This window comes from Malaclemys terrapin, chromosome 12, assembly GCF_027887155.1.
Source record: "Malaclemys terrapin pileata isolate rMalTer1 chromosome 12, rMalTer1.hap1, whole genome shotgun sequence".
NCBI lineage: Eukaryota > Metazoa > Chordata > Testudines > Emydidae > Malaclemys > Malaclemys terrapin.
The window spans coordinates 17,818,646-17,843,056 of NC_071516.1; the positions used below are offsets into that span (position 1 = coordinate 17,818,646).

A 24,411-nucleotide genomic window follows, 5' to 3' on the forward strand; every position below is an offset into this window, starting at 1 on the left:
TACTCCTCTGTGCAATGAAAGGAAAAAAATACTCCATATTTTTTTAGTGTTCTTTACATAAATTGAGCATGTTGCACCACAATAAGGAAACCCAGTGTAGAAAACTGAGTGTTTGCCAACATCTTTATTTTTAATGATATACCTCTGCCTATGCTGGAACTATCATGGCAATCTCTGCAGATAAACCAAGAAAATTAAATGCTTCTATAAAATTAGGGACTACACTTTTTCCTTCAGAATTACTGGTTTGAAGAGGCTGACCAACCACTTCAAAATAGACACCCATAGGTGAATTGGAATTAAATGAAGGTATTTCTCTGTTGGGTGGTTGAACTTAACTTGGAACCCAGCGAACTTCAAACAATGAATAAGTAATTTCAAAGCACTGCCACATACACAAAATAAAACTGAAAACAACTAGAGAAATGTCCCCCCGCCCCCTTCTCTGTGATTTATAGTTATTGACCCCTTGCTGAGCAGTAGCAGAACTCAGGACCGTGCGAGATCAGCTTCCTATTTGGAGCAGAGATAAGTGAGAGTGAACCTCTTAATGTAGCTTGTTTATTTACAAGATGCACAAATCCGGTTTCCTTGAACAGGACTTATAATGAGCAGCGCATAGGCATCTCCCTCTTACAGCTGCCTCAGGAAAGGTAGCTTTGCCCTGTAGCCAGAAGCATCTTGGCCTCTAGCTCTCTTCTCCAAGGCCTATCAAGTCTAAAGCCTGGTCTACACTGAAAAGTTATGTCAACATCAGCCATTTTGCATCAACCTAGTTGAATGTGTCCAATTTTGTCTCCTTCCGACATAAGCTCTCCATTATGTTGACAAAGTAATAGCACCTCCCTGAGCAGCACTGAGCCATGGTCGTTGTACTGAGGTTGACGCAGAGTGAACGTAGACACTGCATTACCTATGTTGACCCTGCAGAGAGTCCTGTGGCATCTTATAGACTAACAGACATATAGGAGCATGAGATTTTGTGAGTGAATACCCACTTCTTCGGATGCATGTAGTGGAAATTTCCAGGGGCAGGTATAAAAATATGCAAGCAAGAGTGGGTAAGGCTAGAGATAACGAGGTTAGTTCAATCAGGGAGGATGAGGCCCTCTTCTAGCAGTTGAGGTGTGAACACCAAGGGAGGAGAAACTTTTTGTAGTTGGCTAGCCTTTCAGTCTTTGTTTAATCCTGAGCTGATAGTGTCAAATTTGCAGATGAATTGAAGCTCAGCAGATTCTCTTTGAAGTCTGGTCCTGAAGTTTTTTTGCTGCAGGATGGCTACCTTTAAATCTGCTATTGTGTGTCCAGGGAGGTTGAAGTGTTCTCCTACAGGTTTTTGTATATTGCCATTCCTAATATCTGACTTGTGTCCCTTTATCCTTTTACGTAGGGACTGTCCAGTTTGATCGATGTACATAGCAGAGGAGCATTGCTGGCATATGATGGCGTATATTACATTGGTGGACGTGCAGGTGAATGAACCGGTGATGGTGTCACTGGTGTAGATATGTGGGCAGAGTTGGCATCGAGGTTTGTTGCATGGATTGGTTCCTGAATTAGAGTTACGATGGTGCGGTGTATGGTTACTAGTGAGAATATGCTTCAGGTTGGCGGGCTGTCTGTGGGCGAGGACTGGCCTGCCACCCAAGGCCTGTGAAAGTGAGGGATCGTTGTCCAGGATGGGTTGTAGATCACTGATGATACGTTGGAGAGGTTTTAGCTGGAGACTGTATGTGATGGCCAGTGGAGTTCTGTTCTGGATCTGCTTTTACAGATCCAAACTAACACGGCTACCCCTTTGGTATGTTGACCCTAACAGTCCTCCAGCAGTCGTCTCATAATACTCGACACTGACCATTCTGGTCACGGTTGTGAACTCCACTGCCCAGGCATCACAGAGACCTTAAAGCCCTCCACATTTTTGAAATGTCTTTTCCTGATTGTCCATCTTGGTGAGCACAACTACCAGTTTTCCATTGTTGTGGACAACTGCCCAGCTCTCCACATCAGCTACATGCTCCAGCCAGGAGCAGACAGGATTGGATTTCCTGAGCCTGAGAGCATACTGTGCAGTCACAGCTACAGACCATCCATAGAAATGTGGACATCTATGAGCAGATTGCACAGGGGGCGGCAGAAGGGGTACGACAGGGAGCAGCACCAAAGCAAAGAAATGGCGGCAGGCATACCAGAACACCAACGAAGCCAACGGTTGATTCAGTGCCAAGCTGCAGACCTGCTACTTTTACAAAGAGCTGCATGCCATACTTGGTGGATATACCACCATCTCAAACTCCCCCACTGATACCACTGAGGAACGCAAATCACAGGCCCCTGGTATGAACAGCAAGGATGAGGACGACAACAGGGGACATACAACTGGGGAGGTGTCCAGCTATGCCACAAGCCAGGACCTATTTGAGACTTCACTGCAGTTCAGGCAGTTGAGCAAAGGCAAGCCCACGCCGGTGTAAAAATGGTGCCAGTATTCAGTGCCATTGCCCTATATTCATAATTTTATGCAACCGAGCAATTCCCCCCTTCATTTCCCTCATCCCTGGCAGGGCATACCATGGCTGAAGCTGTGAGTGATGCTGTGCACAATCAATCACTCTGAAGCAGAAATGTCAACCTCTTGTTTAACATTTTAGGGAAAGAAGGGAAGGGAGTTCTGAATCTTAACTTTCGTTTTCCATTGTGACTATACTGACAACGGAACCTCTGTGTGTTTTATTTGTAGCTGCTGCAGTTGCAGCAATCAGGGGTTTCTCTTCCACACTGGTGAGTGCCTGAGCCAGAGGAGGACTTGGGATAACATTTTCAGTGGGATTCTGCAAGCCAGTGCTGCATCAGACTGTGAACAGAGGATCTGGAGGATGAATACTGCAAGACTGTAGGGAGAAGGAAAGATCAGACAGGGGAAGAGCCCAGGAGTCAGAGAGGGAGATGCACCAGGTCATAAAGGGGCTTCTCTATCAACAAACACAGATGCTGCAGACTCTTCTGGACCTAATAATTCAACAATCCCAGGCTCACCTCGCTCTGAAGGCCATGGAGAACTCCAGTATACTCCATATTCCATGTGGCATCAGGGGCCACATCCCTACCCCTACCGCTTCACACTGGGGGACATTAAAGACAACCACAACTTCACATACACTGACCTGTTAAGAGCCATGACTACCGTATGTGAAGCTAAAATGGACATGAATGTTCCTTCCCCTTCTTTAAGCTCTGTTCCACAAGTCTATTAAGGTTTTAATGTATTTAGTTTTAACTTGCACAAATTTTTTTTTTAAGTGTTTTCATTTACTCAAGAAAACAGTATTGTTTGGAAAATAATCTTTATTAGTTCCAATATATGCTGCAGAATGCCTGGTGGCACTAAAAGCACCCACTTCGTTGTTATTGGACATTGTAAGACAATTCATAGGCTCAGTGAACAAAGTGAAATCATCAGATGTGCACCAAGCACCACACAATTTGTAACAAGCCTCCATACTATAGGGCCAGGTAGAGCACTGTACACCACAACGCATTACTGTGGCTTGCTGTTAATGTGCTCTTTCAATTCCTCCTTGAGCTATATAGCTCCATGCTGAGCTCTTCTGATAGCCCTTACGCCTGGCTGCTCAAACTCAGTGGACAGCAACTGCACCTCTGCCCTCTACCCTAGCAGGTACTATTCCCCCTTTGCTTCACAGATATTATACAGGACACAACAGGCAGCTATGACAATTGGGGTATTTTTCTTACTGAGATTCAATTGTGTGAATAAACGCCAGCACCCATACAGTCTACCAAAAGCATATTCATTCAACTGTCATTCTCCAACTGCTGAGCCAGTATATGGCTTCATGACCCAGGGGAGTAAAGAATAGGCTGGGTCCCTCAGGATCAGTATTGGCATTTCAACATCCCTAATGGTAATCTGCCAATCAGGAAACAGTCCCTGCTTGTAGCTTTCTGAACAGTCCTGTGTTCTTAAAGATGCAAGTGTCATGCACCTTCCCTGACCAGCCAACACTGATGTCAGTGAAGTCCCTGGTGATCCACCAGCGCTTGCATAACCATTGAAAAATAGCTCCTTCTCATGACGTACTCTGTGGCAAAGTGGTCTGGTGCCAAAATAGACACATGCATGCTGTCTGTTGCTCCACTGCAGTGCAGGAAACCTATTGCTGCAAATCCACGCATTATGTCCTGCACGCTGCCAAGAGTTACAATCCTGCATAGCAGGAGATGATTAATGGCCCTGCACACTTGCAGGACAACAGTCCCCAAAGTGGATTTTCCAACTCCAAAATGACTTTGCAATGATGGTAGCAATCTGGCATTGCAAGTTCCCACAGTGTAATCATCACTCACTTCTCCAATGTCAGTGCAGCTCTCATTCTTGTGTCACTGTTCTGGAGGGCTGGGGCACGCTCGGCACACAGACCCAGGAAAGTGGCCTTGCACATCCGAACATTCTGCAGCCAGTGCTCATTACCCCAAACCTGCATTACAATGCGATCCCATTAATCAGCACTGGTTTCCCAGGGCCAGAACCAGTGCTCCACCACTTGCACCTGCTCCATGTACACCACAAACAATCTTGAACTAGTTCTCACTATGTCCCACAGCAATCTGCTCTTCAGAAAATGATCACATTCTCCGCAGCTCTTCAAATACCAGAAGATTGTGTCTCCTGTGCCTGCAATACTCATGACAATAGTTCAGAGCTGTGCATGCTCCATGCTTGTGTCAGAGATAGCGGACAGCAACAAGGTCCACGTTGGTTCACAGAATTTTCAAAACAGGCGTGAAAATTATGGGATAGATATGGCATTATGGGGTAGAGAAAGTCATATGATGAGAACTTGAACCCCACAGTCCCAGTCACCCCTGTGACACTCACTTACGCACTACCAGGCAATGTCAAAACTTTCCAAAACACAGTGCAGTGAATGACGGGGAGGGGCACACTGGGATTACCTACCCATGACACACCGCATTGTTCATCGGAACAAGCATTCCTGGTGCATACATGAAGTGCTCACATAAGGAGCCAAGTGTGCATGTGCACAAGTGATAGAGTAACTGTGGTGGCTTTATGCAAGCAGAACTTGTGCCGATAAAAGTTCGTAGCGCAGACATGACTTATGTGTTTGATAAACTCGGTGCCTTTTTCCTCCCCCAGTCCATGAGCTTTATATCTGGGGAATACCTCCCAGCCCAAGGCTGTTCACTAAGACCACATGGTCTAGAAAGGTGAACCTGGGCACATACTTTGTACAGCTGCTCTCCAACACCAGTGAATCTCAGCATTTCAACTGCCAGACAAAGGGAGTGCTTGAACCCACATGGCATCCTTAATGACTTTTTGGATGCACCTACTACATGGCATCTTTATCCTGAGTGCTTGTACTAATAAGGAAACCATTAGCAACTTTTGCTATAACTGTATGCTGGGTACTAATTATGACAACAGCAAATACAATATTTCATATAAAGAAGTGTGATGTGACAGTGTCCATTTAAACTGTAGTAAGAGACACCAAAGGCCTAAAATTTTACATCCCCAATACAGTCATCCCATTTGTAATGGGAAATTCACATTCTGATTTAACAGCTACTTTGCATTAAACCTAAAGCATTTTTTCCAATATTATAAAATGTATACACTGAAGATTTTCAGAGACACAAATGGCAGTTAGGCATTTAACTCCCATTAACTTCCAGTGGGAATTCAGCATTTAGCTGCCAGGTGTACCTACAAAAATCTCCACACATTGTCAGGGTTGATAGGTCCCAAATGTAGTTGTTTTAACCATAAATTAAATTTCACTACAGCTGAATATTTTGAACAAAGAACGCTCCAGGATCTCCAAAATAAGAACAACTTTAAGTAACAACATCTCTAAGTGAGAAACCAAAACAATATAATGCCCAAGTGTGGACACTCTTTATATTGGTTAGCATAAGTCAGTTACAACCTGACCTAAGCTAAACTGATTTAAAGAGTGTTTGCATACAAAGTTGTATTGGTTTATATCAACTGGTTTAATAAAAAAAAAAAAAAAAATCACACCTTTAGTTGAAATGAGGCAACTTTGTGTTTAGACCAGGCTTGTGCTACTGTCTTCTGTATTTTTTGCAGAAATGTGAATGTCAAATGCTATATTCTTCCTTCACCATTTCATTATCCTGCTCTATTCTTATGATCCAGAAAGGGAGTGAAATTAACAAGAATCCTACCGTCTTCTCTCAGGCTTCAAGAACCCAAATATTGTTAATTCCTCTCCCATCAATAAGTCAAGATCTGTACTTGTTTTCTGAATGATCCATCTATCATCTCTCAAAGCATGGGTATGCAAACATTCTCCATGATTATTGTTCACGTAAGAATAATTTACTGCATATCAGAGAGCTAATATTACATTTTATCTCAACTATTCACCAAAATACCTACAATTCTCCAGTTTCTTTTAATATAATTCTTGAAAGTTACAGAGGCACAGACTTTGATGACATTATCTTGCGACTTCTCCAGCAGCGTTAAGAGTAACAATGGATAATTCTGGTTTCCTTCGACTGATTCGAGAAACTTCTCCGCTGTAAGAGAATATGCTAAGTTTAACAAAAAATGCATTAGCTTTTACACAGAGCCCTATCATTCTTCAACATTGAAATAGAAAAAGCACTATTTAGTAATTAGACTAATATTCATCTGAGTGTGTCTCAAGAAGAGAAGTATGTAAATAGAATGCATTTTTATTTCCACAAAAATTGACAAATATTAAGTAATAGTGGTGCTAGAGTGTTTCCACTACAAACAAAAGTTTTGAATGCAGAGCAAACTGTGGAAATATTGCATCCTCACCATTTCTAAAAAGCCATGAACACCCAGAGGCAAATCCTGGATTTTTAATTAGCATTATCTATGTTTGGAAACAGCATTGCTTCTTTTCATTGACAACCATATGACGATATACAAGAGAATATGAAATTAGGAAAAGAGGGAAATGGAAGAGAAGGAAAACAGGGAGAAGCGTTACGGATAGCTTTTATTTACACACTTTATCAGAGGGTTCGTTCAAAGACTCAACTGCTTTAGAAACTAACCCAAAACAGTTTAAGGTAGGAAAAAGATCACATCTAACAAACTTCAGTGGCAGTTCAGGCAGACAGAAGAGCTAAGCAGATACTATGCTTTTCAGCCAAGCGCAATGCACTCTTTAACCATTTTACCTGGACGCCGTATAGAAGGATCTGGATCTAGTGTCTTCTTTAGGTATTCTGTTAAAGTCTGTAAATTGGCATCACTGAGCTCCATAACTGCAGAACCTAAAGATGCATAAAATATTTGGTTAAGAATTCAGAGTAAAAAATAGTTTCTATGCAATTTATTTACCAGCCCAATAGGCTGTGCATACACTTATTTAGGATTTACATTTTCATTTGGAATTTCAAAAAGTACATTCATAACCTGTATTATATCCAAGCAAAGCTGATCTGAAATTAAATATGTATCTAAAGCAGAAAGCATGACATTTTTCTCAATTATGTATGACTGCTAACAGCTGTTTCAAGCCAAAGCCAACCTATGTTACTCTTCCTCTCCCCTCATTGTCCTACACATATTTCCAGGTTCACCTCGGTGAGCTGTTACCTTCACAACTTAGTTGAGATCATTCAAGTGACAATATCATCACTCAGAGTCAAGACACATTTCAATTTTGTTCAAGCTCTTTTTCTCCCTCTCCTTTTCCCACAGTGGTCTGTTTTTCTTTGCTGTTCCAAGCAGCACTTTCTTATCCTATTGTTTAGGCAAAAATAAGATTGGGCTTTTCTTCAGTGAGCCATCCTTAGATGTTTCCCTTCTCAAAAAAGAGATAATTTTAATTGTTGCTACCAACTGCAGAATTTGTAATTTGCTATGAGAACACACACTTTTCCACTGGAGTATTAGCAGATACTTCTGTAATCCAGACTGAAGTCTGGGTGTCCCATTTTAGTATTGATCACCAATCCACAACAATTTCTAATGCATCTACAAATGCATTCAGCCTCCATCTCTTTGAGATAATTTTTGCCTGATGGTATAGTATATACTTATATAGCATTTTAAAGAGACAGTAACACCACAAGAGTTTCATTTACCTTACTGGGGATAAGTATGCGAGTGACCATTGTATGTTGTAAAAGAATACAATCCTGCCCCAAAACAGAAAGGTCAGAGGCATCACTTTTTCCTGCAGTTTTCAGCTGACCTGACTACAATCACATTCACTAGCTCATATCAGCTAACAAAACCCTACTAAAAGGTAATATTTAATATGAGAGTTTACCAGCTCTACGACAGAATGCCCTCATCCACCATTACTATGGTAAAACAAATATTTGATGCATCCATAATTAAAAATTACTTACTCCAGGCAAGTATAATTTTGCAAGGCCAGAGAATCAACCAATACATAAGTCATTCAGTTTATCTTTTGAGTCTGAATGAAGTTCAGTGCTCATGAAACAAATGGATTGCAAGTACTGGCTAGGGAGAGCCTGGCCTTGGTAAGCAGCTGTATAATATAGGAATGTAGACATACGCCACCCTAATTAAACTCATGTCACTTGTGAATTATGTAGACATGATACATGGCTGCAGTGGTAAGTAATGAATCCATAACACACAGCCCCTTTCCCACAATCCTATAGTGGATGGAATTTTCATTAGCAACAAGAATGTTGCTGATTTTTCATCTTTACAACTTGTTTCCTCTATTTCTCACTCCATCGCTCTACTACTTTCGTCCTTTTTCTGTTACAATCAGGACATAAAAGCCAAAAAATATGTTAGCTACTGAATTAATATTCTATTCCCTTCAGTCTCAATCTATTTGCTTTCTTATCAGAGATTTTCTTCTCTGGGAAACAACTTTAAACTCAAATGACTATGCTTTCCTTCTCTGAGCTCAGAGCAGGAGTTTAGAATTTCAAAGCCCTTTCAGTTGCATCTGGCATGTCAGTCAGTACCTGGTCCTGTAGGGCCACAGGAAATCCCATCTCTCAGCCTCTCTTATTTCCACAAAAATAGAATGGGCTTTTCTCCCTGGAGGGCTTACTATAAAGTTATAGAAAAACCTCAAACAGAAAGAAACTGAAGTCTGTTTTCACAGTCCTGTTTCAGACTCTGGACTAAATCTTGCTTACTTTACATAAATAATCCCACTGAAATTAATGGGCCCATATCTGCTCCAGCCAAAGGCCAATGAACTCATTTACATAAGTATTGTGAACAGGTGCACAGTTGGTAGCTGTGGTGCTATACTGCCAGCAACTTTTTCCCCCTTTACATTAATACACACCAGCAAGCCATAATAATGCATCTTCCTTAACAGACTACAACTTACTCTAGAGAGAGTAAAAACGTTTTTGAGTTTTGACCCAGGCAAGTGTCTATGCTGACAGACACTAACATAATTCACGTATTAAGGAGGGAGAGGATTACTGTGTCAGAAATAAGAAAAAAGACATTTCTCCCCATTCCACTTTCATGGAACACTATAAAAAACTTTTGAGAACACTGCATTTCTGCTCTAAATTGTTACATCACTTATCAAGCAGGAGTTTCATTCACAGGAATACTTATTTCCTTAATTTAGTGAAAAGACAGTAAGCGGAATAGCAACTGACTAAGCAACAATACTTTGGAAACAAGTACTAGCTGGAATTTTACCTGAAACAAGACAAAGTGAGGGCAAAGTCAAGAGGTAGAAAGAAGTGCCGTGTGCTATGATTTACTGTTCCAAAGACCCATCTTCTCTGCAAACTCCTTCTACCACAAAGCCCACTGTGCGGGCAATGGAAGGGGTTTTTCTATCCATATAGTAAAATCCACCCCTGAGCAAAGTAGCGAGGTTGACCTAAATTTTAGGTGTAGCCCAGACCTCTGTTGCAGATATCAGTACATAGAAGAGCACGAAGCCAATACACATTGAAGTAATGGCTGTCTCATGTTCTGGAACTTTTCTCTTCCCCCAGCAGCTATCGCCCATTCTCTTAACCCCAACTTCTCTTAAGATTGTAAGTAACCACAGTTACTTTAGCAGCAGAGCTCTTGTACCCACTTTATGTGTCAGTGAGCAGGAAAGAGATGGAGGAAAGAAAGGAGCTAAACACATAGAAGTGCACGTATATTTTAGAGTAATTAGGCCTATGTAGTGGGTATTCACCCACAAAAGCTCATACTCTAATACGTCTGTTAGTCTATAAAGTGCCACAGGACTCTTTGCTGCTTTGGCCTAGTATGTTTTCCCAATCACCATCACTCCTTCACCATCCATTCCAAGTTTCTAAATCCCTGTTTTACTACAGTGCCCAGAGTATTACACAGATGTAAAGATTGCTCCTCCTTCCTCCACAAACCTCAGCTCATTTTCACTCCTTTTTAATATATCCTAGCTCCTCTCTTCCCTTTCAACTGGAGCCCGTAACCAGGGATAGAGTTAAATTAGAACAAGGACTAATTGCATGCAAGTATTTTGCAGCAAAAGCTGGTGCCTTCCAACAGGTACAATGCTAGGAAGTGAACCCAGCTTACATCCAGAGACGAGTGCCTGAGTTTCCTCCCTTTGGTTGTACTAACAAGCGAGTGTATAGCATGAGTGTATAGCATGCACAAGGAAGGGGGGAAGAGAGAGGAAAAGCACACAACCAAACAGTGAGAGGGAGAAACTCAGTGCCACAGACTTCTGCAGCAAAACTGAAAAGATCCCACCCATGTGGTGAGGCTTCCTCCAGTTATCACCCAGCTACCTCCGAAATACTGCTGTGCAAATCACCTCCTGTGCTCCTCTACCCATCATACCGCAGTAAAACCAGACCACGTGCCCGAGAGACAGGCGAGCGAGAGATGCCCGTCAGGGAGGGCAGAGGCTGTCCCCTTATCTCCTCCCTGCAGCGATCGGAGGACAGCGGCTGTGCAAGAGGGGCCGGGGAGACTGCCCCTTTCGCGGTCCCCGAAGAGGGGATAGGAGGCGACACCGCCACCCTCAGTCACTACTACTAGGTCGGGGGTCGGGGTAGGCTGCCCCCAGGCCCTACCGCCAAGGGGGCGCGCTCAGGGCCTCGGAGAAGAGAGACTGAAGCAGCATCCACCCTCCCTCAAACTAACTCGCTACCCGCCAGAGACTGACAGCAGCGCAGACCAATCAGAGAGGACCTTTCCCTACTACTTCGGCCTAAGAACCAACGCTCGCGGGCCCAAACGAAGAAGGCGGGCCCAGGTGGGCCCAGCACGTTCAGCTGCGCCTCCCACTGGGCCGCGGGCCCAGAGCCCATCCCCAGCCCAGAATAAACAGGGAACCCCCATGTAAGCAGCGAAGGGGACCCGGCCTACGAGCCTCGCCCGCAGGGGCCCTGGCGCTGCGCGCGCGGCTGATCCTCACCTGGAGGGTCTCCCCGGCGGCGGCAGCTCCGAGAGCTCCGGCTCCGCTTCACATTCAAACCACGGTGAGAGGGCGCGACGGCGGCGGCGACGCACTGGCCGCATCACGCTACGCGCGCGGAGCTGAGCCAATCAACAAAGCCTGAGCGCCTCCGGCTTGGGCCAATCGCCGACATCTTCGCTCCCGAGGCTGCCGAGCCAATCGCCAGCCTCCTTCCCCAATCCATCCTGCGCAGCCGGGCTTGGGGCTGTGTGGGGTCCACGCCTGGGTCCGCTCTGCCCCCGGGCCTGGCTAGGCAGCCGCCGCTCCTCATCCCCCCCCCCACCCCCCAGCAGGAGAGCGGCTCTGCCGGGGCCTGGGCGGTGGATTTCTCTTCAGAGTTCACGTTTTGCAGCTTTTCTCTGCGACCCCCAAGGGCTGGAAACCTACATTAGCCCCCCCCCCACCCACCCACACAGACATACACCCCCCCACCCCGTGAGAGTCTCACCTGGTTACACAACCCCCCTCCCCTCCCCCCCAGAGCGTTAAGCACCAACTGCCACCTGAGTTGGTGCCATTGCTGCTGCGCCTTCCAGGGCAGGGGAGCCAGTGCAATGGACCCCTCCCGCAACTCATTAAATCTCCAGCTTCAGGAATCGAGGCCTGCCCCTGTCACAGCTCCGCTCAGCAGCAAGCCAGCCAGAGCTCATCCACAACCCTCATTTCTACCATCATGCTTCAGGAATAGCTGGCATGGCCTCTTGTTTTTGTGTGGACAAGTGACTAAGGATTGCATGGAATTTACAAGCACCTGTAAAAAAAAAAAAAAAAAAGGAAACTGACAGCATAAGCTTCCCACTTATGCTCAACAAGGCCATTTAGTCAAACCTGCCACTGTAAGTAGTAGGGTGGGGGAGGGAAAATCTTTTATTGGACCAACTTCTGTTGGGGGCAGAGACAAGCTTTTACATTTACACCGAGCTTGTGGGGGGAAAGAGAAGAGAAGCTTACTCAGTGTCAACCTAACTACAAAGAACAACATATTGTTTAGCTTAACTACTTAACACATTTCAAGGGACCATTTAAGGTGAAGTGGCCTGTTAAAACCCCTCTACTCAAAGGGGGGGAAGGGGGTTACAGATTGTTCATCGCGTGTCTCTGTTGAATCACTGTTTTTTAATATCTAGCAGAGTAAATTTTAGCACCCAAGCTCATCTTTTGAAAGTGTATGCAGGTTTCCTTTCCAGAGAACTGCTAGGTCAGATAAAGTAATTGCATTGTGAAATATGTTCACCCGCAGATGTGATGTTTTTCGTCTTTATTTTCCTGCGGGAGTTTGAGAGCATAGCAATTGTCTAGTTACAAACACACCCCTTCTATGAGCACATTTAGTGCACTGCAGGAAGTACACCCCATACTGTGATAGGCATATGTGTGAGCTATGCATCCAAAGCAGCACAGAAGATACTTCAGTCTCACGCTGGGGTAGCTTAGACTCCTGCCCATCTTTCCTCATCCCCTTGCCTTTGCTGGTGCCCCAACACCTCTCTTGGAACAGCCTAACAAAAGCAGGGTTAGTATGGGGACCTTTGCCAAAAAGGAATTAGTTTGAAACCTAATCATAAAACTGGATGCTATAGAAATCAGACTACACAAAGTATTTGGATACAGACCACTCTAGTACCTTTACAGCAGTATTAAGGAATGTTAGAAGAAACTAATAGACAGTAAGCACTGTCTTAATTCCCTAAAAATGTTATGGGTTATGTCAAACTAAGATGGTCATTCAATGCACTTCCCCCAACAGGTTACTGATTCCACATACTACTACGCCAAACATTAAATTAATGTAATATTTTGTGAGCTTAGATTAAGTGTGTATATTAAATGTTCTCCCACTTGCACTAAACTCTAATCCCGGGCAAAATGTTTAAGATGAGATGTAGACCCATAACAACATGGTAGTTTGTGTTATACCCATTGCAGATATTTTATTTCTCAACTTCCATTTGTATGCAATAATTGTTACCCTGTGGTTGCTGTTACACCTTTGGGTCTCATTTTCCTTGAGGGAGAGGTATTTTTCTTGACTCTCCAATTCTGGCGCACACAAAAGATCAGTCTGTCAGCTGGTAGCAAAATAAGAAGTCAACAGAAAACTAGACTGGCCCTATAAACTAGACTGGCTATAATCTAAAGCTAATACGGAAATTCACACTCAGGCAAATCACATCAAACTAAGCCTCATGGTTCCACCTCAGCTGACATTGTGCAAGCTAGGCACCATCTGTCCAGTTTGGACAGATTATAAAATGTTATGGCCTAAATTGTTGCAAATTAATATAGTAGGAAAAGTTTAAGACTATTGTAGAGGTTTTACTATAATTGCAGTGGTACTAAAAAGCATAGAAAGGTCTATACTACACCCTAATTTAAAAACCATACATCTATTATCAGATAACCCAAGACTTCTATTCTCTCTTCCTACAGTAGACGAGATTGTTGTAGTTCATAGTTGTGCCCCAAAAATATTTTAAATCTATAAACAAACATCAGACAAGCATCAATGAGGACTAAGTCAATTTATTTGACAAACTTAGCTGAGCATACAGTGCTAGTTAGAAGTAGCTTTCATAATATATTATTCTGCCTAACCAGGTACTCCTAGCTTCTGAAAAGCTACTATTCAGATGAGTAGTAGTGGCAGTTAAAAATGATTGTTGTGGAAATCAAAGTGATAATATTCTGATTCCTCCTGAATTACCTATTCTCAACCCTTCCTCTCCCCTCCCCTCCCCCCCCCCCCCCCAAAAAAAAAAGTAGTAAGAACACTAACAGGTACTCTATGGAATAGTAACCTGGAAAAGGACTCCTCTAATCATGGAAGCATACATAAGAACTTGTACTTCATTGCTCATAGAAGAATTACAGGGAATTCACAATAATGGAATGGAATTCTCCTGCCAGTGACCACACACACACTTAACAAAACAAGAGATATGAATAATAGTGGACAATTCTCTATGTTTTGTAAGTTGTCACTGATAGGGAACTCCCCCAATGAAACTGCCCCAATTTAAAGTTAGCACAATTTTTCCTACACATACCATCATAACATTACTGTTTAAGCAAATCACTTTGGTTAACAAGACTGCAAAGGCAACTTTATGCGAATAGCCAAGATGCCTTCTCTGAAAATGTGTCATTTTTTTTTGTTTTGTTTAAAAAAAAAAGCACATTACCACCATTTCTATTTGTTACTCATCATACACCAAAAGCTTTGATGTTCAGAAGTTTGAAAACAAGAGGAGTGGTTACATCTCACAAACTGGATATACCACAAAATAGTTTCACATAAGTTTTAATTACTACATTAAAAACCACTTCACTTTTTAAAACTTTATTGATTTACCACCTGATTAAAGCATGGATTATAACAGTATTATACACAATATTTTTATGTAGAAAACTTTACATAGTTTTTATTATATAATTATTTCTGCTATTCTCTCAAAAATGTATACATCCATTGGGCAAGAAACGCTTCTCATTAAATTACTGATATTAAATGCACTTAATATGGAGATCTTTAAGAAAAAGTAACTAGTTACTAACTTAGGCATTTTACATACATAAAACATACATTGTGCACAGAAAGTACATTTTGTTTGAAGTGGCAGAAGTGATTGAACAAAATTTAAAGACATTTTAAGTGAGCTGTACCTTAGAAAGCTTGTAAACTTACTGCAGGCCAAGGATAGAATATTCTTTTAAAACATTCATCAATATATCAGTACAATGTTAGATTTTTTTAAGATGGAGAGTTGTACTAGAATCTTGTTGTGTTTGCATTTTAGAAGCTACAAAAATAAGTGAAATCACATAGGTAGGAAAAAAAAACCCACAAAGGTTCAATATATTTTATTTGCACCATAACAAGCAATAGAAGCACCAAGATGAGGGTAATTTTGAGGGTTTATCCTAATCAGCACATTAACAACTCTCCCACTGTCCACCGCCTTCAAAATGTTCCAGTTTAAAAAAAAAAAAAAAAAAAAAAAAAAAGGTAAAATCATAAACATGCAGGTACTCCACATTAATACCATTAAATTATAAGACTGTCATTTGTGGCATAACATTTAAAATATAACATCTGAATACAACTGTGTACTGCACATGGAGGCCTAGATCCTTATCAGAATATGCTAACATGGACCCCTGTTCTCATGCATAGTCCCACTGAAGCCAGTGAGACTCCACACAGACAGTGGGAATTTGTGCCAGCAGATCCTGGTTTAGGATCAGAGCGAGAAGGTAATTACTCTTGGAGTTTTGACTGAGCGCTCTTAGCTTTGTTATTATGATGTCCATGGGTTATGGCCTTTCCAAAAGGTACAGAGAAGCAAACAGCTGGTGTAAAATTAGGGGCTTCAGACATTACATTTACTAATGCACCATTCTCTATACAATCAACTTTCAGAAACCTCTGAGACAGGAATAAGGCTGTTATAGTCTCTCCTCACCGCATACACTACATGGTAAAGCTAGAATGTTTCAGATGTCATGTATGATCAAATAACGATTTTAACAGTTTATAAATGGCATATAAACCAGTCAAATTCTTTCATAAGGAATCAATCTAAGGAAATAGTCACTCAACCCTCAGGCTGTGTTAAAAGACTCTCCAACACTGATCAAGGTTCTTAATTTCATTATCTTGAGTATCCGTATATGTATAAAGACATGTTTATTAAAACCACTTCAATACTATTTTATATTGAAAGAAAACCCATAATTCCATTGTCGTGAAAGAATTTGGAGAAAAAATAAAAAGCCCAATTCTCATCATTCAGATCTTAAGACATTAGTTGTATTGCTTTCATGCTGCCTAATAGGGATAGAAAGCATGCAACCTGAAAGGTAATGTTTTAACAGGAGACAGGACTAAAGTCATATACTGTACATTCATTAACAATGAGAGTGACATTCAAACATGAGAAATAAAATCTAAATAAATAGTCCTATTTATTTATTTCCTTACTGTAGTTGATGAAACAATACAGTAGAAGGGAATAAGTGACTGCTACACTTTACAATGCCACATAAAGGACATATACTGACTTCAAATGTAGCAAGTTAATTATATGCAATAACTTATTTTTCAGTCTTTATTCATGGTACAATATAGCCATATATTATTTTCTATGGAAAGAATTTATATATTTCTTCTAATGTATACTTAAAGTAAAAACCCATTTACTTTTCTTTGGTATTAAAATTAAAAAGACAAAATAAGGTAAGTGAAAACCTTAGAGCACTACTGGCCAAAACAAACTACGTTAATATAAAGTAAGAGCACCATTCTGACTCTGAAGAAACCCACAAAAAATGAATCCCCATCAAATCCAAAGTTTGGATTTTCCAATGCTATATTAAACTTTGATTGCATTAGCAGGAAAAATCTCTATTTACAAAGCAAAAGGATAAGTACTAAAGACACAAATGCTTTATTTCAGTCAATTAACACTTATATAGTTCTTGTATGCAAATATGGGCAGCACAAACAGTGCTTGATAACACTTTTTCCACTTGCATCCTTAATACATTAAAGAAGGTGGCGATTTTCCTCCCACCGCTCCACATGGATCCTATACTGTCTTTAGAGTTATGGTTTTAAGTCACTTGCAAATACAGATAATCCTATGGACAGGTTCAATTCTGTTGAATTTCAGTTAAAACTGAAAGTGCATCAGAGGAATCATTGTAACAAGAACACTACAGTCTGGCCTTTCAAAATAAAATAAAATAAAATAAAATGGAAGTCACTAGGGCTAATAAAATTGCAATGTTAAATCACAAGTTTGCTTCTTGGTTGCCTCCAATAAATCGGAATGTATTGGAAGGTGTGTTATAGTGTGTGCTTAAGTTAATTTTTTTAAACTAAAGCAGTCCTGATGGGAATTAGACTTTATTTCCCCAAGCCATACTGACAGAACTTGAAAGTTGAGGCATTAAAATAACCAACACTCACAAATTGGCAATAAAAACAGATATGTCCTGATATGTACTAAAGAGATTACTTCTGGCTAAACAGACATCTTTGCTATGAAATATATATTCAAAATGGAAGAGGCTGACAAACCAATGTTATTTTTACTTAATCTGTTCAGTGTGCACTTTAAAGAAAATCAAATAAATAACCCTATTCTTGCATTTTACCATCTCATCTAGATAATTAGGCAAAATATAAAAGGCAATGAAGAATTTAAAAAGCTTTCCAATTCCTAATAACTTGAAATTTTTCTGAGTTCATTTGAGAGTATGTGTTACTACGTACTCCTGACACAACTAAACCTTCCATGAAAGCTGATCTTGGAAGGGTAAACACTGCTACTAAAGGGTTTTAAAATGGCTCACTACATAACCTGCAGGAGGAATGTCTTTCCCCCCAACTGGTGTATCTACAGCCACGGTACAACAAACTAAAAAAAAACCACACTAACTGTTCTAGTCATGTGCACATAAAGAAAAAAATCCAGCATGATCTTTTGGTGGCCATTAGCCATTGCAATATATTTTATTATTAACACATGTGCTAACATCACAAGCCTATACAACCATATTCAGTATTTCCAAGGGGAATAATTTCCATTGAGGAATCATTTCCAGCAGATTTATGGGAATAAGCTGGAAGGTACAAGACCAAACAATTGAAGTAACTGATCTGCAGAAACAGAATTAATCGTAAGAATGACTAGCACTGAAGCAGACTTTACATCCACTATGTTAACTCTGTAGGCAACAACTTAAATAAAATCATTGAACTGCTGACAGCTATATTTTTGTAGGGTAGGCAGAACAAAAATCTGTTTTTCCAAAAATAGCATCTTGATCCGGATGATCTGCTGCTCTCTTGGGTTACAGAGAGGTACCAATGACTTTTGTTCCTCCTCTTGAATCCATTCCTTGAATGTAGCATGACTAAAGCTTTGTGAATAAGCAGCAATGGCCAGTCTTACTTGGGGCTACCATGAAGGCGAACGGGTCCCAGTTGTCCGTAACGGCTCCTGAGGTATCCAGATTTTGAACACTACACCTATACGCAGGAAGAACTTCCGTAACACAGCTCGGAGCTCAGGAATCAGGTCAAACTGCATGATTTCACAGAGGTACGGGTAATAAGTTGAAGCATGTGCTTTAAACTTTTGTGGAAAAAGAATAAAATGACTTAATGCAAGACAAAAATAAAAAGAAAGTTACTCCCATTACCTAGAACGTTACAACAGTAAAACTCAGGAGTTGGCATTGTTTTTCCCAATGAAGAGAAGAAACTGACATCAAATGCTCATGCCACCACTAAAGCCAATTTCTGAACTGTAAAGCAGCAATATGATATTTCAGACCATGAGACAGTGCACTAGTTCAATGCCTGGAATTTCCTATTTTGATAACTATGCATAGTTAAGTAAAATATTTTACAATAAGATAAAAGGTTTAGTAAGATCTGGCTTTATATTTATTTCTAACTATCAACACACTGATGTGGCAGCTGGTTTAAACAACTCTTCAAGCAAAACTGGGCCACTTGTAACCTTCCCTGGGTGAACTACACTGTAGTGAGTACCAATAGCCTCATCTTACTTCACCAGTTTACACGAACCTTCGTCTGCATGGTCAACATCCTGGGGGATGCAGGAAATCCAGGAGACTTACATTTATAGCTACAAATTTTCTCCACAATTGCCAACTTAAATTATATGGAACTAATGTAACATACGCAATGTAAAACCAAGTATTCTCATAACCTTACATTATTCATTTGTATGTAAAGCACCATGAATATCTATATTGGTATGTAAATAATATTTCTCCACCATATCTTTGTGAATAAGTATATTTCATTGACAGTCTCCTCTGTGCACTGTGGAGCACTGGCAAACTAAATTTAAAAAAATCCTACATTCAGCAAAGAAAATTTACAAGTTAGCTAATAAAAATACTGAAAAACAAAAGAATTCATAACACGGATTCCTTTTAGCAATAGTTAAGATCAGAGAAAGTATATTTGGACGCAAGTATCAATGATTTCCAGGTCTATCTTACCTTTTCATCACTGATTTTAAGTGTTTTTGTTAAAAGCAACAATAGGAGATTGGTCCAGGCCTCTCTGTGGCTTTCTGAATTTACGGTTATAAAATAGGCCAGTGCTTCACTGCACACACTAAGAAAAAATTACACACATTAGTGCAGATAAGGGTACAGCAAACAAAACAAATCAAGTTTATATATGTGGCCGCCATCTGTAACAGCAGTATTTTGTGTTTAAATGCGAGCTGCACTTTGAGCTTTTTTTTTTTCCTATTCGTATATCTATGTTTTTAATAGAGTTTGCTAACTTTAAACAAGACACTGCTATGTCTCTCTAGGTTTTCATTTATTGAAATTGTTACTGATAACCAACTGGCATTGAGACTTGCATTAAAACTGATGGTTCTCTACTGGCAGGATGGGAAAAGGTTTTTTCCCCCTCAAATCCCTCCCTCCATACTGACATTTTTTAAATACATTACTATAGTAATCATTAAAGAGAGATCAGTTTGATAACCCCATGAAGAGAAATCCTTTCCTGATCCTCAGAACAGCTATAGCAGTGCAAGATTCCCCCTTCAAACCAGCATCCCTTTAACAAAGATCTGTCAAGATCTTTTAGGGACAGAAGCGGAGTTTTTGGTCCCTCTGGAAAGACTGCCAACAAGAGGCATAATCGGTGCCATTTATTGTGGTGATTTCTGCTATGCTGACTAGAAATTGATAGAGACTTCCTGTTACACACACTGATTTAAGAAATCAACTATAAGCCAATAGGTAATGGTCACCAGACTGCTACCAGCCTCAGCTGGATTTGAACTGGCAATCTATAAGTTCTCCCCACACAGACTCAATATGAATCCTCTGAGCCTCCAGTGAGCAGCAAGTCATCTTTGGGGTAAAGATGAAGTTGATATCTTTATTACCTCTTGTTGCCTGAAGTTCAAACTGTGATGCAACAGATGCCTGAAAAAGGTCATCGGGAATTGGGCTATATGGCGATTGGTGCTCACACCCTACCAATCCCACCGAGCCGGAAGGGCTATCTGGCCACATAGTATCCATTCTGAATGGACTTACTTCTGGTTGCCAAAACCCCTTTATTAGAGTGCCCCCTTTTCTATCCCTAATCAATTTATGATCCATCTGCACAGCTACTTTGAATGGCAACATGATTAATACTGCACTAGCACCCAGAAGTCCCAATCAGGATCAGGGACCCACTATGCTAGGTGCTGGAAAAACAGTACAAGACACTCCCCCTCAAAGAGTCTTTTTGAAGCCCAAGATTCATTAGGTAAAATACCATTCTTACTTTAGGAGTCGCTGTTGTATAGCATCCCAGGAATCTCTGCGACTTTCATCAACGTACATTCGGAAGAGGATTCTCAAGCAACAAGCCAAGCTGCTGGTCTCTTGTTTTAAAAGATTGGGTTTTGACTTACCCTTGAAGCCTAGAAATGAATTCCAATTTGATACATTCATACATCTTTGCATATAGTTTAGAAACAGTAAAAAGTATAATTAAACTTCAAGATACCAGCTAGGCAGACCAACTTATTGTAGTGCTGCCTAAATCATTTTAAGGGATAACTTAATTACACAGAAATGTTTAAAACAACTAATCCTGTAGGCTGTTGACATGACATCTGAGGGGTGCACTGTCAGGGTTTGTCATGGAGCCTTAGGTGGTGCAAGTCACTCATCATTGAGAGGTTTAGATTTGTAAACTACATAGGTTTGGATTTGCCTCTAAAATCTCTGTGTATTTTACTATTCAATCCACGTATGGTCCCACAAAACTCAGTTCAGCACACACAACTCTCCTTGCATATTTTATATGGCGTTTTATTCAAGACAGACCACACACACACGCCAAAGTCAGAAGCAAGAGCCTTCCAAAACTGTTTGATCTAACTTTGTTTTGTTTTTGTTTGTTTTTTTAATAGCTCCCCAAGTTGGTACAGAATTACCACCAAGTAGCAGCACTGGTCAAAGATACTGCCACAAGGTTGCCCAGTGATTAGAGATAAGCAGAAATCCTAGAAATCCATTTGCCATGGAAAAAGGCAGAATTTGCGTTTTTACAGAAAATCTTCCGTTTTTACATTTAGTGAAAAAATAAAAACATACAGTAGAACCCCATTTATCTGAGCCTCCATTATCCGGCTCTCCGTATTAACCAAACTGAAACTGACAGCCCAAGCCCGGCTGCCACCCAGAGCTGAAGCTCTCCGGATTATCCAAATTTTTGACTATCCGATCTGACCTCGGTCCCAATTAGATCAGATAATTGGGGTTCCACTGAACCTATCTATATTGTGATTAGGGAAACTGAAGTTCAGAGTTTCATTTTAAACATGGAAAAAATGCAGATTTTTATTCCTTTGTATCAGATGATTTAAAAAAAAAATTATGGAAAACTGGGATCCCTGGTGATGAGCACTTCCGTGCAAGAAGAATGGATTCCATTGCTCCCTGGGCCAACAACCCCCTTCCCCCTACCTACTCCCCACCCCCAAGTTATATTGACAAAACTGAATTACATAAATAAAATCCAATGTTTCCCATCATGTTTCTATTTTATTGTAAATGAAGTAGGTCTTTTGATCAATATTTCAATGTTGTAATTAAAAGAATTAGAAAAGTGACAAGTCTAATATAGAGTAGTTAAGTAGCACTATGTGATTAAAAACTTTTACTGTATAGTACACTTGGAAAAAGTCACTTTTGCTATACTACACATTCCTACCTTAGGGTAAATATTTAAAAAAAAAACCCACAAGCAAGAAAGCTCAAAACCATTACTAAGTAAGGTGCTCACCAGCTCTCCATAGGACAGTTCGCTGCTCATAATTTGAGTTAAAGGCTTTTGAAAACGAATGAGACTCTTGCAAACAATCCAATAACTTAAAAAGATGTTGTGACGTTATGTACTTATACATTCCTTGCTCTTCTGTGTCAATGTGGATATCTGCATCCAGGGTGTCTCTCTACAGAGAAAATCAAGTTATTAGTGGTGGTTAATGGAGAAGGGGTCCAAAAAAACCAACAACCACCAACTCAGTTGTGTTACACAGTGAAGTACCTAAATCCAGAATAATTCCATTGTCACGGATGTAAATGAAATTTACTCAAGAGTACCAGAACAAAGTTTGGCCCACAATATCTACACATCTGTTTCCATCCGACCAGTGGGTTTAGAGAATGTTAGGGCTGTGTTCCAGTGATTTAGTGCTTTCCTTCCTACTAGTGTATTTCCAAAGATACATGACGTAATTTTAGCAATTAGCATAAGATTAGACCCAAAAAGAACATGACTTCCATTTCAAGGCACAGAGAGGTCCCGTTGAGTGATACAAAGCACTTGCCTACACACAAGGCCTGATTCACTGCCTCTGCAGAGCTCTGAAGACTGTCAGACAAGTTAACTAGTCAGATATGTAGTTCCACATGTTTAAGTAGATGCTGCACAACATAAGAGTTCAGCTTCTTTGCCTTAATTAGAGGTTGCATCAATAAAATTTTATTCTTTATATTTGTAAGATGTGTACCCATTACACAAGCCTCTGGACATAACACATTAATAACAGACCTGCCAACTGTCAGGAAGCAGACAATCCCAAAATATCAGTTTCACCTCTACCCCCAAGCAATAGAATATAGGAGTTAACCATCCTCACCAAACCTGTTAAGACAAAGCCCGATCCAAACCCCTAACCCCGCCTTCTACTGGAACAAGCAGGTGGGCTTTGCACAGTGCCCTCAAGATCAGGGTATTTGGACCTGAAACATGGAGTTTCAGAGTTAAGGATTTGTCACTGAAGACAGCCTGCTATCAGCCTCAGAGGTTAAGCCTTGCTAAACAAAGAATAACTTCTCCCCTCAACAGAGCATGCATTCTAGAAGAGATGCCCCTTTCAGAAAGTACAGTGTTCAGAAAGGGGAAATTGATACAGGAAGTTACACTCTATTGAACCCATTTTTAAATTAATAATTTATTATTATTATTATTATTATTATTATTATAGTCTTAATGGTTAGAAGGCCTTCCACAAACTATAAAGCACTGCAAAAAGTGCTAATTATTACTAGGATAGTAAGATGCAAAGACAAAAGATTAGGACGTTCAGAATCTAAGATAAGTTACCTGGGCTGCAGCCATGTGCTCGGCATCCTCCTTCTTGCTAGTTGCTGGGTAGAATACTATGTTGTCAATGGTCTGTATCAATTCCAGCTGTACCACACATTTAATAAGGAGGCCAGCAAACAGTTTCTGGTCTAACAGAATAGAAGAACTCTGGTTTTCAGTCTAGTTTTAGATGCAACTTATGATAAAGTATGTTAAACTAGAAGACTAAAACTCATAGTTCTACCAGCATCTCCATATCCAGTTATTTTGTGTGCTATCTTTGAAGTACAGTACCATATTGCATAGTCAAACATTCTCTCGATTATAATCATGGTAGAAATGGGAGAGTAGATTATGTGCTTTGGCTAGTAAGTTTTCATTAAAACATTAGGGCACCTGAAGCACAGATTTAGGAACCTCAGCAAGTTGTTAGGTTTAAAACAAAAAACAAAAACACCCAGCAAGTTAGTAGAGCAATTATTTTTTGTTTTTCATTAAATGATTTGGGTCAGTGACTAGAGGTTGTGTTGAAACTAAAGAACTTTACAGTGAAATGCATCCTTACTTGCATAAGGACCACCTTTCCAGCTGTCATCTGTGGGATTTGAAAACTGACTCTGTCCCCTTTCCGAAGCATTTTTATCAATACTGCTTAGAGACTGACGATCTAGGTCCACATCCTAGAAGTGACAATCGAAGATATAATTCTGTTTATCCAATGTACTTAAAATTTGTCATAACTCAGTTTTCACATGATGTAACTAATGTGGCTTAAATTTT

General features: G+C 40.6%; 2 protein-coding genes across 4 annotated transcripts in view; both read right to left on the reverse strand.

The window, feature by feature from the left end:
* The window catches only part of CSE1L (chromosome segregation 1 like), a 33,149-nt gene extending 21,616 nt beyond the window's left edge, over window positions 1–11,533 (reverse strand). The window contains exons 1-3 of one of the 2 annotated variants that reach the window (XM_054045934.1): window positions 11,430–11,533; window positions 7,234–7,329; window positions 6,455–6,597 (exon numbers count right to left, since the gene is read on the reverse strand). In XM_054045934.1, coding sequence (XP_053901909.1) covers window positions 6,455–6,597; window positions 7,234–7,318 — 228 coding nt within the window. In that variant the 5' untranslated portion in view covers window positions 7,319–7,329; window positions 11,430–11,533. Of the gene's footprint in view, window positions 1–6,454; window positions 6,598–7,233; window positions 7,330–10,797; window positions 11,062–11,429 lie in introns of those variants that run through there. The other variant, XM_054045935.1, reaches the window with a different exon arrangement.
* A 5,369-nt stretch (window positions 11,534–16,902) lies between these two features.
* ARFGEF2 (ADP ribosylation factor guanine nucleotide exchange factor 2) overlaps window positions 16,903–24,411 on the reverse strand; it is a 56,213-nt gene continuing 48,704 nt past the window's right edge. For both annotated transcript variants that reach the window (XM_054045466.1, XM_054045464.1), the window contains exons 34-39: window positions 24,197–24,311; window positions 23,650–23,780; window positions 22,324–22,492; window positions 20,815–20,953; window positions 19,515–19,632; window positions 16,903–18,613 (exon numbers count right to left, since the gene is read on the reverse strand). In XM_054045466.1, the coding sequence (XP_053901441.1) occupies window positions 18,437–18,613; window positions 19,515–19,632; window positions 20,815–20,953; window positions 22,324–22,492; window positions 23,650–23,780; window positions 24,197–24,311 (849 nt within the window). In that variant the 3' untranslated portion in view covers window positions 16,903–18,436. The remainder of the gene's footprint in view (window positions 18,614–19,514; window positions 19,633–20,814; window positions 20,954–22,323; window positions 22,493–23,649; window positions 23,781–24,196; window positions 24,312–24,411) is intronic.